Raw genomic sequence first — 15,352 nt, forward strand, 5'->3', positions numbered from 1 at the left:
ATGTTTAAGGGCAAAATTCTCCAATAGCCAAAACAGCTGAATGTAAGTGCAGATACACGTCCAAAGAACTTCCATGCAATAAATAATTACCAAGAAATGTTGTCCTTGTGCGAATACAACGAAAGTTGAGAGGTCCTACCCAAAGATTCAGTTGTGTCAATAGTGGTGTGGTCTGGTGACTGTTTGGGCAGCAGCTACAGGCCAACTAGATTCAACTTTGATTTTTTGAGCCCATGTCATGCAAATAGAAAGAGGAAATGTGAACTAGGCATGCTAATTTTATTATATATTTAATAATACATTGCGATGAAAGGCAAAACGTATAGAAATGCCATTACTTTATGATATAAAATCCTCATCAGACTAAAATTATGATGACTGGATGACTTCCCTTATCCAGGACAATGTTACTTGTGGGTTTATTTCCTGTTTCTCTAGTTTTATTGACAGGAAAAGCCTCTGGCATCTGACCTGGATGGACATCATATGTTTCAGACTCTCTCAAATGATCAGTTTACAAGAGGGGCTTTAAAATTATTTTATCGATCCCTGTAGAGAGAAGCCTATTCTTATCAATCAAAACTGATAGTGTCATTAAAACTACTGAACAGTCAGAATGAAGGTGAAGGTAGTTTGGATCCACAGACAGACCATGAAGCTTTCTTACTCTTGATGCAGAAGCCAAGGCTATTAGGAAGTGGGTCTTGTATGATTGTGGACGAAGGCTTCAAATGAAGTCACATCATGTTAAGACCTATAATAAATTCCACCTCGGGAACAGGGTTTCTTTAGTGAGGATCATATAGATTAAAGGTATTAAGCATAGTCTGATGGAGCAGTGTTGTCACTGATGTAAAAAAAACATCCATGGTGTCTGAGTGTGTCACAAAGAAAGGAATGATATTAATTGTTATATTCTTTCAACGAGAAGAAGAAAAATGTTAACCAGCTGAGGAATGGAAGCTAACAGTGGTGTGACATCATCTGCATGACATCAGTAAAAAAGCATGCCATTCCCCGTGTATACTTTAAACGTGGAAGGCAAATGTAGCTAGATGACGAGATCCTCTCCATAGCTTAGAGTTTCTCTGCACATGGCCTGCTGGCAAAAGCCATGTATGACATAGAAGTTATCCATAAATGACTAAAAGATCAACAACTGCAGCTATTTGAGAAGCTATGGGGTCTAAATTATGTTCATCGGCACATCTGGCGACCCATGACTTGTCTCATTTGAGAGGGGTTATCATAATTATTTTTCAGTCTGTGTCCCTCATTTTCTGGATTAACTTCAGAACCAGATTTGCTTTGATGAAGGCATGGACCCAGATTCCCTCTCATTTGACTGCAAGGACATCCAAAGCCCATATATGTGGATCCAGAAGAAGGGAGACGAAGGTGGGCACCTAATTGATCCACCTTGTCACATACAGGTCTACCACTGATAATTGCACACTTGATGGAAGATAGATGGATGGAGGGGCCATAATGCTTGGAGTATCTGTTCCCTTCCTGATATAGGGTTATCCAATTTATTATATGGCAGTTTGAAACTGTATTCAGTCCTTTCTAAGGAAGGATCAGAATTTCTCAATCAGTCGTCAACTTGAAGGTCCCCTTTCTTCAGTAGATATGTTCTGGGCAATGAAATATAGTATGGCAATGATGATGTCACTCAGTAACATGCATTGCAGAATATCTTCTGCACTGGAAGGCGATGAAGGTGGTCTTGTAACATTCCGGACTGCTTGTATACTAATATGATAGTCTGGCTAAGCTGGCTGGGATGCAACGGACGGATGAGTAGGTAACATCGGCTGATTTGGCTGGTTTGACTGATGTGCTGGTGTGCATTGAGCTAGCATTATAGTTGCAGTCAGGTCGGTTGTAATGGAAGGTTAGTTTCATTGCTATCTGACTGGGCCAGTCCAGTCAGAAAAGTCAGCACAATACATCCTTGGCGATGGTACAGATGAAGATGTTTGAAAACGACTACTACAGAGACGTTTCAAGTTAATGACATAGGTAGATTCTGGAGGGAGACGAAGTATTGGATGGAGAAATTAACAAATTTGATATAAAAAAACGTTAATTTAGGCATATTGAAAACAAAACGATGCAACATTTACATAGGGGCATTCCTTTTGGTTTACAATTTGGATAATATGATTACTTCTTTTTCATTTTCTAATTCAAAAGAGAACAAATAAAATCCAGGAAAGGAACGTTGAATATATGTATCATTGTAATGACACAATATAAACTATAACTACAAGCACAAGTATAAGTAAATTTATCATTGAAGTGATACAATGTACAGTATAACTGCAATTCCAAGTCTGCACATGTATCATTGTAATCACAAGTCTAAATACATGTATATATGATTGTAATGATAATACATAGCATAACTGCTTCCCAAGTCTAAAAATATCTGAACATGTTTTAACTAAAAATCAAAACACAGTTCAACAAACATATTTGCAAGTTTTCCAGCCATATTGTTTTTCAGAAAAAATAAGAATTTTTAGGGGCACTGGGTAACAAATGTAGGAGTATATGGGGCATGTGGGCATAAAATGATAAGGATGTTGCAGGGCAAATCACATATTATGGAGAAAACATGCTAATATTTCAAACCAAATGGAACATTTAAAGTACTTGATTACAAACTAGACAATATTTATTAACCCAAAATGTAATCAGGTATAACATATCATGAAACAAAAGTGCCTCGAAATGACTGATGCTCTACCATCTGAAAAGAATTCAGAATAATCCTACGTAGGTACATTTATTTGTTTTGATCACTAAATTTTGAAAATATCACTTCTTTTGTAGGAGTTAACAGTTTCAAAGAGATACCAATATGACTGGCACCATTGTCATCTAGGACCAGCTAGATACCATAGGTATAGTAGTTAATACGTATTGTTACTATGGTGTGTATTCATCAAAAATGGCTATAACAAGAGGTTTCAAGATGGTCATCACATCAGTCATGCATGTAGAACAAACTAAACATAATATGAAGACTTTGAGTGAAAGCCCATGTAGATATTTACATCCATTTAGAAGAAATAAAAAACAAAACATTTAATGGGCATGTTGCAGGTCACAACAGCACCATTTTGATTGTGCACAAGACATCTTAAGACATTTAGAACAAGTAGCAACAACAATAGTGAGCTAACCAACAACATACCATGAATGCTAGACACTGGATTTTGAATATATGACCATCAAATAAGCTAATCTGGTCATAAATATGCACAATGAAATAATTGTTAATAGTTCAAATTATTTCAACATCTTTTCAATGTTGATGATAGTTCTCTTGAAAACCAAGATCAGCATGATACCCTGTTGAAGTTCATGATCGGCATGATACCCTGTTGAAGTTCAGGATTGGCATGATACAGTGTTGAAGTTCAGGATCAGCATGATACCCTGTTGAAGTTCAGGATCAGCATGATACTCTGTTGAAGTTCAAGATCAGCATGATACCATGTTGAAGTTCAGGATTGGCATGATACCCTGCTGAAGTTCAGGATAAGCATGATACCTTGTTGAAGTTTATGATCAGCATGATACCCTGTTGAAGTTCATGATCAGCATGATATCCTGTTGAAGTTCAGGATTGGCATGATAACCTGCTGAAGTTCATGATCAGCATGATACCCTGTTGAAGTTCATGATCAGCATGATACCCTGTTGAAGTTCATGATCAGCATGATACCCTGTTGAAGTTCATGATCAGCATGATACCCTGTTGAAGTTCATGATCAGCATGATACCCTGTTGAAGTTCAGGATCAGCATGATATCCTGTTGAAGTTCAGGATTGGTATGATACCCTGTTGAAGTTCAGAATCTGCATCATACCTTTTTGTAGTTTAGGATTGGCATAAATCTCCACTGTTTGGTACAAGTTTCGCTAGAAGCCTCTTCGTAATTTTTCTTGCCATATAGTTCCCTGAAAACAATCAATGTGTGATTGGTCACATGAACATCATACGTCTCTTTGTATCATGTACAACTAAATGTGATTGCTGCATGAATAATAGTGAATGTGTAACATGTGCAACTAAATGTGATTGCTGCATGAATAATAGTGAATGTGTATCATCTGCAACTGACAGTGATTACTGCATCAGTAATAGTGCTTGCAAACAAGTGACATTGCAGGATCTATGTGCCACTATAGTAGTTGGCACAAACACCTTTAGGACTTTCAAACAAGAGTCATACTAATGCTCAGAAATTTGGCAACTAATGAAATTGTTCAAATCTACATTACTTAATATTTTGTAACAAATATTATATGTTGTTTCCTCAGTGAAAGCACCATTATTCACTAATTCTAAGAAATAACAGGAATAATCTAAGATATCACTATAAATGTTTCGTCTCTCTGCTCACCACGTATACCTTGAAATGACCAGTCACATGACCATGCAATGTATTGCTCAATTGTTCCTATACAGCTCATACAATTCTAGGTCTAAAAGTCATAATTCTGGCCACATAATATTGTGTCTTTTGGCATGGAATTATGCACGAAGCTGAGTCATAAATATGACCACACACAGTAGTGTCTCTTGACATAGCCTTATGCATGATGCTGCTTTCAAATTTGGCTAAATACAGGGGTGTCTTTTGATATGGGATTAAGCATGCTTCTGGGTCCTAAGTATCGCCACATAATGTATCGACTCTTGGCATGGGACCAAGTATTTGAGGACACTGTTGCTGGTGTATTGGATCCAGTCATGTACTCCTCTTCCCAAGATTAGTAGCTGTGATGGAACAAACCTGAAAATAAACATACAGTTATTGCTATTATTGCTACTGTCAAAAATCCTATGGACAGCTATATTTAGTAGGGGAAAAGGGAAGATTCGTGTTCCTTATGATTTAAGTACTAGAATCTGGCTATAGTGCAATTTATACATGTAAAATTAACACAAGGTCCATAACTTTATATAATGGTTATAGTGCAATTTATACATGTAAACTGAACACAAGGTCCATAACTTTATATAATGTGTAGAATGACAAGTTGTTTTCTGTTTAGTGTTCCATGCCAAAAATCAATTAAAAATGTAATGAGTAAATGTAAACAATAATAGAGAATGTCAATAATTTAGTCTCTCAAAATCAAAAAATCTCATCATAGTTACTTTCAATTCACTTAAACATTTCAAATGTCCATTTATCCAAAACACCCATTTCCACAGACTTCAAAGTAATGTATATAATAAAAATATACATCACTAGAAAAGCCTATATGACCAATAATGTGACTTTGCAAAGGGTACAAAGAAGAGAAAGTGATGTCCCCATACAAATAATGATCCTTATATTAATTATTGTTTGAAGGGACACTTTAAATGATATCACTATCGTATCAATAATATCACCTTCATTCAGGTAAAATTGTAATTTTAACATAACAAATGCTTTCTTTAATGATAAATGATGAACACTTTTATCAAGTAGTAGAACAAACTAGGAAAATAACAGTTTATTATCACTGTATAAAACTATGATGCAATATTATCTGCATATACGAAACTGCATTAAGCTGTGATGTACAATTATGTGCTTATAATATGATGACACACTGAATAAAACAGATGTGTAATATTAGGTGCATATTACATGATGACACTGTATACACTGTGGTCTACTGGTAATATTATATGCACATGATATGATGACATAGCATTTACATATTAATACAAATTGGGATGATCTACTTGACAACAAATACTGCCATGAGCTTTACAGTCTATGTTGAGTTTTCATTACTAAATACCCGCATGTAGTATCCAAAAAGTTCTAAAATTTAAACATTCTACAAAAGGGATAGTTGAGGTCAAACCAACCTATCAACACCATTGTTTAAAAGTTGCATTCCAACTCTGCAATCACACACACACACACCCACACTGTACTTATACTTTGTACATGCTGCTGCCATCATATCACACAATCTGTACTAATACTCTGCACCTGGTACTGCCATAACATCATGTATACTGTACTTAAACGCGGTATCTGCTCTTGCCACTCTACTTATCAGACACAATTTTATTGTTCTTACAAATGCTTAAAAAATTTGAACAAGGCTTTGGGGGTCCTCCTCCAATGGGTTCTTGATGGGCAACACTCCTGATCAATAAAAAACTGCTCCTGTTGGACCTTACTATCATGATACATTACAAAATAACCATTTGCAAAATTAACAAACTTATCATTATTTTCAACTTTATTTGAACAATTTTCCAAAATACATTGTTATATCACACTGTTCTCCAATACTATTAGTGCTAAAGTTATTTCATGTACATGTTAGTATTTGCACAGTAATTCAGTCACAATAATTTTCCAAATTTTGCAGCAAACATTTTATTACAATTTTCCTCTTTTCAAAAAATCACCAAAATACATCAACTATATTCAACATAATAAGATAAATTCACTTGTATCTTCCCCTACTGCACACGACATGTTGATATTTATATGCCAGCTTGCTTGTTTTGCAGACTTGACGAATATTTATTTTCTTTCCTTTCTGTCATCTCTGATATTTTTGGTTCAGTGTTCAATCTTATATTTTTCTTCTCATTAAGGTTTTTTTTCCCTTTCAAACACATTGTGTTGGCTGCAATTTGTGCTTGTGATATTCTATTGCTCAGTATGCAGCTTCTTTTTGAGGTCCAGGGTGCTGTTCTAGTACTAATATCACCCCCACTACTACCAAGCTGAGGGGTTCGAGTCTCGGATTCGGCCAATGTGGGTATGTGAGAAAGCTTGCCAGTAGCTTCTCGAAGGTCGGTGGTTCTTTTCGGGGATTTCACGGGTTCTTCCTCCACCGTTAATACTGGCCGCCATGTATAACCTATCGTGTGTTGAAAAATGGCGTTAAACCCTACATCAACATCAACAACAACAACAACGAAGGTGAGGCTATGGCAATGTAAATAGCTGTAAATTATAACAACTGCATTTAGCATAATTAAAGTATTTCTTGCTAAAATCACAAAATACCGGTCATCTGGCATTCATTTTTCTTATAAACTGACCAGTTACATTTCCGTCTAATTTCTGCTTGAGTCATTCCTGTTTCTACAAATATTTCAAACCTTTAGCCAAACTTTAGCATCCTGTGCTATCTCAGAACTCGAATGGCTTGCAAGTATGCTTCTTTCTTTCCATTTCCAACAATTTTCATTACACAAAGATTCATTGGATGAGTAGAAACTTTTGACCAATCAGAATGCTCTTTGCAATGATGATGTGTTAAATAGTATAAGGAACATATATTTTAAAAGGCTTGTTGTGGAATGGGACCAGATGGACACTTTTTAAAAATCCGGATCATAGATGATATAAAAAATGAACTACATCGAGAATGGAATTTTTCTCATCAGCAGAAAAGTGGAATTCCATTTTAAAACGGAGAAAAATCATGTTTAACTTGAACTTTGGACCTGTTGCTGCCATCATACCACATACACTGCATTTACACTCTGTACCTAATGCTGTCTTCATATACACACTGTGCTTACACTCTGTACCTGTTGCTGTCATCATATTACACACACCGTACTTTTACCTTGTAGCTATTGCTGCCATATTTCACACACTGTACTTACTCTGTACCTGTTACTGTCATCATATCATACACATGTCACTTATACTTTGTATTTGTTACTGCCATAGCACACACACTGTATTTACACTCTATACCTGTTGCTGTCATCATATCACACACACTTTACTTAGACTTTGTATCTGTTGCTACAATCATATCACACAAACTGTACTTGTATTTTGTACCAATTGCTGCCGTCATATCACACACATGCACACACACACACATAATGTACTTGTACTTTGTACCTGTTGCACATGATCCAAGATTTTCATTTTCAGCTAACAGGCTTCATAGATGGAGATCAACTGTCTCTTTTGCTTCACCAAATCTTGGGTGTACAACTGCCCACCAAGTATAGTTTCAATATCATGAAGCACAGCGTCCAATTTGCTCCAGTAATCCTCTAAACCTTGTTGGCTAATCTTTCCATCCAAGGAATGACCAATAATATGGTTCCTGTATGAACGAATTCGCTCCACACTAGCTCCAAGTGATATGTCCCTCACTGGTTGATCTTGTGGATCATTTCCCCAGCCTGTTATTGGAGCAGGAACTGTGCTGACATTTCTGATCAGAGTATACAGCAAGGAAAGATCAAACTGGTCCACTGTTCCAGTTTTCTGCCCCTGAGGATCTGGGAAAACTAGCTGACATTGATCACGATTAAGAAGGGGTCTTCCTTGTCTGCTGGTCAGTCTGCCTTTATTTGCTAGGATTGCTTGGTAGATGTCTGTGTATGGCACTGGAAATCTGGTAAGGAGGATGTCTCTCAAAGCACTTCCACAAATAGTCACAAGAGCAACACAAAGGCGAGCATGATTCATGTGCTCAGGTGCTATGGGTGCATCTGGATCATGCCCCTAAAAAAGACGAAGGTCAATATTATTACAATATTCAAGTCATCATCATCTAACGATGCAATACAATGACAGTCCTGATAATCTCAACACCACTGTACTAAACAGTGTACAAGAATGTTTTAAACTTCTATCAAGATAGAAGAAAATAATAATTTCCCTTTGACTGTATACAGAGAGTTCCTAGCTCTAAGAAATATGTGCAAAGCAGGTTAGGACCGCCTGTTTCCAACAGCACTAGTCTATATAAATACATCAGGATACAGTTTTGATGAGGCTCTCTGTGCTATATTTCAAGGAAAGAAATTCATGTTATTATTTGGACAGAAATAGATACAATGTAATATTTCCATCCAATCGAAATGGACTTTTCCAAAAGACAAACAACTCAAGAGTTTTGTTTCTATAAAGAGAATCTATCTAATGGTACTGTACCATTTTAATTTTTCTGAGATGTTTTCTGTTCTTTCTTTGCGAGATTAATGCACAGATATCTTAGAACTTATTCACCTATCTTTTACTATAAGGAATATCAGTTTTGGAGTGAGGAGAAATACAACAGAAAATATGAGCACACTTCTGATTACAAATTGTTTACACTTTTGACTACAAACTTTTCACAACTTTAATTCAAAATAAGAAAGGTATTCTGGAACTCTCATCTTGAAATGGAATATATAGACTTGGGGTTAACCAGCTGTAAACATGATGGGGTTGGAGTTGATGTTTATTACAGCATGTGAATTCTTGATATGTGACCAGAGATTTGTTTGTTTTAAGGCAATAGTTTTACATGTTTGGCTCCTTCCAATTTGTGCACACAGGCACTTGATTCAAAGGGCACACAGGTACCTGATTCAAATGGGAACCAGTGATACACTCCCAGTTAATACAAGACACAGGTACTTGATTCAAAGGGGAACCGGTGATACACTCCCAGTTAATACAAGGTAAATAACTCTCCCAGGTAACAATCTGACCCCGCAATGACTCTGTTCTGATTTCGACATAATATCTGCGCATTTAGTCACTCATAATGTACACCACCATCAAGAAGACATTCCACACATTTCGTACATGGAACATTTAAGTACCTTACTTTGTTTAATGGCAACTTTTACGCAAAGTGTGTCTGTTGCTTTGTGTCATGTACACATTAACAAAATATCAACTTCAACACTTCAGGTTTACTTCAGAGTGAATGCGATTTGATCGTGATGGCTTCAGCGATTGGTTATTTGATTGACAGTGTCTTTTCAAACATCGGTATCAATCACTACATCTTGGTATAAAATGGCAAAATAGAACAACCTCGGTCTTTTTCTTCAAGTCGTTTTTCTGCCATGACAGAGAAAACCATGAGCTGTTCTGATCTTTATGTGTGCTCAATACTGTATGACATTCACTGGGAAAATTCAAAAGTATTTAACACTTCTTGATATGAATAACTATTTATAAAGTATTTAACACTTCTTGACATGAATAACTATTGATAAAGTATTTAACACTTCTTGACATGAATAATTATTGATAGAGTATTTAACACTTCTTGACATGAATAACTATTGATAAAGTATTTAACTGTTCTTGACATGAATAACTATTGATAAAGTATTTAACACTTCTTGACATGAACAACTATTGATTTTGTCTTATAATTTCTATATAACTACATGTATGAAGCTGAAATCTGGTTGTTTGTGTAAAAAAATCATGTTTAAAAATTCTATAAGTATTTAGTCAATAGATAAGCAATTACCCAACTTTCAAATGAAATTTAACCTACAAACTGTAACATCTGCTTGAAAATCATTTCCTTAATGTGACTAAAGTACTATTTATTTCTTAAATCTCATATCAGACTCCATATCATCTTCAGGTACCAGTCACTACAAATAATTTGTTATACGGATCATCTAACTTTAAGGCGAAATGTAATGATGATGTTTTGATTTGTTCAAAATATATAGTAAAGACCACTTAATTAAATACTACTAATTTTAATTAATAAAGACATGGTTTTCTTAGCCTGCGAATTCATGTTGGTGTATGCACTCTTCTTTAACACCTGCCATGATCATTAATTTATCAATGTTTTCATTTTTGTCTTTTTCTCTCTCTGTTATCATTTGCCTGAATCATAAATGTTTACACAATTTTGTAACTATATGAAATAATGTTAATTTACTGCTGCTATTTATATATATTTTATATCAACTGCAATATAATGCTTTGTTCTCAAATGTGAAAAAGTGTAGCTTGAAAGTATTTGTTAACATTTATTGTAATAAATTATGTTTAAATGAAAAACAAAACAGATCAAATTAGCTACAACAAATTACCATCGAAACAAGATGGAAGCAGCTTTTCCATAAAATACTAACAAACTGCAACAGATATAATGTTAAATTCCAAATTACTCCTTAATATCTACTATGTTCATCTGTAAGAACTATCATATACCAATTTATTCAATAATGTTGAGCAAAATCTGATGGAAAAGCAATACAAAATAACTCTTTACACTCCAAGTTGAAAGAAATTCCAGTTTACTTTCAAAAACGTTTCAAGCACTCCATTGTAAAAAGACTTAGGAACCAATGTATTCATCTATATTTTTATGGAACATCACTACAACTGCCGATTTATAATAAAGAAATTAAAGTTCAACAGAAACAAGTAAGTATAATTTATCATTTACTTACATAAATTATTATAATAGTCAATAAATTATGGTTTTATTCTTCAACAGTGTTTTAACTTAGCAAATGAACAGTTAATAGACACATAAAATCTAAACTTCAAAGTAAAACAAATACTATCTGCATCGCAGCAGAAGCAGAAACATCCAATGAAATGCCATTAAAATGAGACGATGCAGTCCAAGCACAAAGTTTGTCTTAATTTTAATATTATAATAAATCTGTCTTATTATAAATTCCATGCTGATGACTATAATGCCTTTATAAACAACTGTGTACATAGGCTAAATTAGTATTCCTATATGATCAGATGTAGTTTCCGTTTGCAGATCAATGTTGTAGAGTCTTCAGCTACAGTACAAATGCTATAATTTGATTTATTATTCTCAGTTATGTACAAGAATGCCAAAAGTCAGATACAGCTTCAAATATGGCTCCCCAAGTGCAAGGGAGGATGTGAGAACCTTTACATTGGCTAGACTGGTCATTATTTGATTTTCAGGGATTGAAAATCAGAACTGTTGAACAAGTAATCAATCTCAAAGATAGGTTGAATCTGTTGGGACCATGTTAGAAATGGTCTAATCTTAAGCAGACACCCTTGGGTAAAAGGACAAACTTTCTTCTTAATAAAGGATAACCCTGAATGGCGGTTCCGCTGTTAAGTTTGATTTCTGAACAAATAATGATCAATTAGTATTAGTACTATTATTGTTGTTGTTGCTATGATCACCAAAATCAGTTTTATTCCACGTTAGATCTCTTGTCTATAATCCCCTGTTTCTGGAGCTTCTGTAAATTGTCCTTATGCGAGAAATATTTCAGGCAAATGGCATGACTTCAAATTCCTATATCCATTTCCTGTTAGGAAATGTCAATTGTGGGTGAAAAGGTTTCATTCACTGACGTCTTCATACTTTCCCTTTCCCTGTTTTCATTTAGTGTTTTTTTTAGCTTATATATATATATATATATATATATATATATATATATATATATATATATATATATATCCAAGCTCAGATGCTTGTATAAGAAGATTCTCAAACATTCTTGAACAGATAAAATTTATTCGAAAGTAAACATAATTTTGCAGGGGAGTTAACTCATTTGCTGGTTAGATCCTTATCTTTATGCTCAATCTGATTGCGATCGGACCATATATATAGCCTCCAGACAAGGTCTCATAAGCCTATATTCCAAACTGAATCCAAATATATGAAAGATTGGCCCTAGACTGCGAATAATCACAGCCATTCTGATGCAAAATGACCTCATTAAAATGTGCGAATCTCCCTCAATCTCATATTTATCTGAAATTCACCAGATAAGCTCAAATTCCATGTTTGATAATAATCTAATAAAAATATGGCGTACAGAGTGGCTTCAGGCTCAGCAAGGAAGTTGTAAGGTCATCTCATAATCATGTTTGAATCAGACATAGGATGACCTTATCAATGACCCAAGCACTTCTAAACCAAACTGGACAACATTACAGGAGAACACAATTTTAGATGAAGGCAACACGACAATGTTATTTCCCCTGTAGTAAGAAATACTGAAAATAACTCACTTCATCTGCAAGCCACATATGAAATGGTGGAGATACACACAGTTCATACTGTAAGTTCTGGCCCAAGTAAGAGGTAATCTTGGAGAGATTCAGAGTAATGAACCTTCTAACTCTGCTACACAGCTTTGCATCAGGCGTCCTGACTTCACCAATCACCATCCTTGTTATTCTTGCAAACACAACATGTTTCTTGAAGTACAATGTCAATCTATGGAAAAGATCAAGATTGAAAACACAGCAGCCACAGAAAATGAGATTTTCTGATGTGTCCATCTTTTTGGCAACTGGCCAGCGGGAAATACAAGCAGCTAGAAGCCTATGGAAGATGGGAGTAGGCAAAAACTTTCCTGTAAAGACGCATCGCAGAAGTGGTGTGCTCACCATCTGGGGATCTTGTTCAGGGGAGATAACTTCTCTTGGAGATTCCTGACGAAGCATACACGGAGCAAGGAAGTAATTCTCCTCCTAAAAGTATTTAAATATTAATATCAGCATCATTTGTACATATGTGCATACTTTAAAGCTGTTTGATAGGATGTTTCCTGTCAAATGAAGTGTGGTCAAATGCTATTGTTTGTGGGAAACATATCACTGAAAGATTTATTTTTAGAAACACTGTCAGATTTGATTTGGATTATTTGTAAAATCTGAAAGATCTTCGTGCTAGAATGTTTTTTAAGTTCTTTAATTTTATATCTAGAAACAGAGTCTTTGCTATTTTAGTAACATTGGAACAGATTAGAATTCTGTCTGAAAGGTCATTTTTGATAAAATTATGTTCATCAGTTTTTGCTATAATTTTTTTTCTATTTTTAAGTTACTATATACTTAGCCGATGGCAAATTTGCATCATCTTAAAGACGTTTAAAGTCTTTCATGTCAATATGCTCCCTGCCAAGTTTGGTAAATACTGTTCAGATGTTTTTGAGAAGAAATTAGAAATTTGAAAGAATAATTGTTGATGAGTGCACTGCCCACCATGAGAAGACTGTATGGAGTTGTTTTCAGGATATTGCTTAATGTCTTTATTTTGTAACGGTATGCATGGAAGCATGGTATGAATGGAAGCAAATTTTTAGCACTACTGGTGTCATTTTGCAAAAACGTTAAAGTTCCTTATGCCAGCGATCTTTCCCTTGAATCTGTTGAAAGTTTTTCGCAAGGTTTTTAAGAAGACTTTATGACAACAATATTTTATGGTCAATCTGCAGTGCTGTAAATAATTTTGAAAGCCTTTCTGCAAGGATGCTTGTTGTTATATTATTTAAGCGATGTTTGAGACAAGTGTTCCTCGTTATTGTCATTGTAATTATACCTAATGCTAGATCAGCATCATGAGTATGAAACTGAAGGCCTTTCAAGCTAGAGTGTTTTCCATCCACTCTGGTAAAATTATTTGTGTGGTGTTTGAGAAGTCTGGGCTATACTATTTCTTTTATTGCTAACAAGACTTCACAAGAAGAAAATTACTCCAAAATTAAACTAACCAAATATGTAATTGCATATACAGTAAAGTTCACACGAGTTTTCATTTATCATAGTGGGTAACTTTCATCCCCTCCATGCTTACTAAAATGTGGATAGGTAAATACCTACAAACCTCCACAATGCCTTAACAGACATGTCTTTATCAACTCCATCATGGAGGGGGCTTGTCCACATTAGTGACTGACAAGTGAATAGCCAGTGCATGAAAACCACCCTTGAAGAGATCATCAAGAGTAATTTACAGTCAGATACCAGTTCAAGGATGCCATGTAAAGAATCAAGTCATCTTTATGTTGATTATAAATTTTGGACAATAAAAGTTCATTTCAAAATAGTTGATTCAAATGGGTATTTAGGAAAAGTTGACAGGCTTCAATGGAATGTTTCTACATTCAGTTATTGCAGATCTAACTTTTGTGCATTCTCAATTTATTTTAAACAATGTAGCCCAAGATGTCTACATCATGATCCATAGAAAGAAGGTCATTGAGATACTTCTATGAATATTATGAGTTCACTCTATTCAAATAAATCTGTACAAAAGTATGTACCAACTTGATGAGATGTATAATTGTGGCTTCCATTGAACAGGAAAAATATATCCTATTGTTAGCAAGTTAAAGAAGTCCTCAAAGATAGGGACAGTTAAATTCCAAATTGATAACCATAACTATTTATAATTGCAATTTCTAATTCTTCAGGGTGGAGGTGGTGGCTGGACAACAATCAGACCTTGCCTTGACAAAAAGATCTAAATGAGTGAAGAATATATGAACTTCAACAAAAAAATTCAATGCTACTGAAGGAGAATTGTGAATCGTATTTTGTGACGTTTCACTAAAAATCTATTTAGCAGGTTCTGTTTACAGAGATTAGATAATTTCTGAATAAAAAATATCAAATTTCATATCATTTAAAAATAGCAAAAACATGTTCTTAGGTTTTAAACTGAATGTTAAAACCCAGACCAAAATTAAAAATTTAAGAGAGTGTTTACTTTATACTTGGGGTAAAATGTACATTTAGAATGCATTTTAAATAAGAACAAAACAAAAAACAGAAATGAA

The 15,352-nt window shown here is 34.7% G+C and overlaps 1 protein-coding gene across 1 annotated transcript in view; it reads right to left on the reverse strand.

Annotated features, from left to right (window-relative positions):
• Nucleotides 1–2,277: 2,277 nt before the first annotated feature.
• The window catches only part of LOC149784593 (uncharacterized), a 160,091-nt gene continuing 147,016 nt past the window's right edge, over nt 2,278–15,352 (reverse strand). The window contains exons 14-16 of the mRNA XM_089933014.1: nt 12,798–13,262; nt 7,911–8,525; nt 2,278–4,814 (exon numbers count right to left, since the gene is read on the reverse strand). Of these exons, the coding sequence (XP_089789140.1) occupies nt 7,944–8,525; nt 12,798–13,262 (1,047 nt within the window). The 3' untranslated portion in view covers nt 2,278–4,814; nt 7,911–7,943. The remainder of the gene's footprint in view (nt 4,815–7,910; nt 8,526–12,797; nt 13,263–15,352) is intronic.

Source organism: Sinohyriopsis cumingii, chromosome 14, assembly GCF_028554795.1.
Source record: "Sinohyriopsis cumingii isolate HCF-2022 chromosome 14, ASM2855479v2, whole genome shotgun sequence".
NCBI classification, from domain to species: Eukaryota; Metazoa; Mollusca; class Bivalvia; order Unionida; family Unionidae; genus Sinohyriopsis; species Sinohyriopsis cumingii.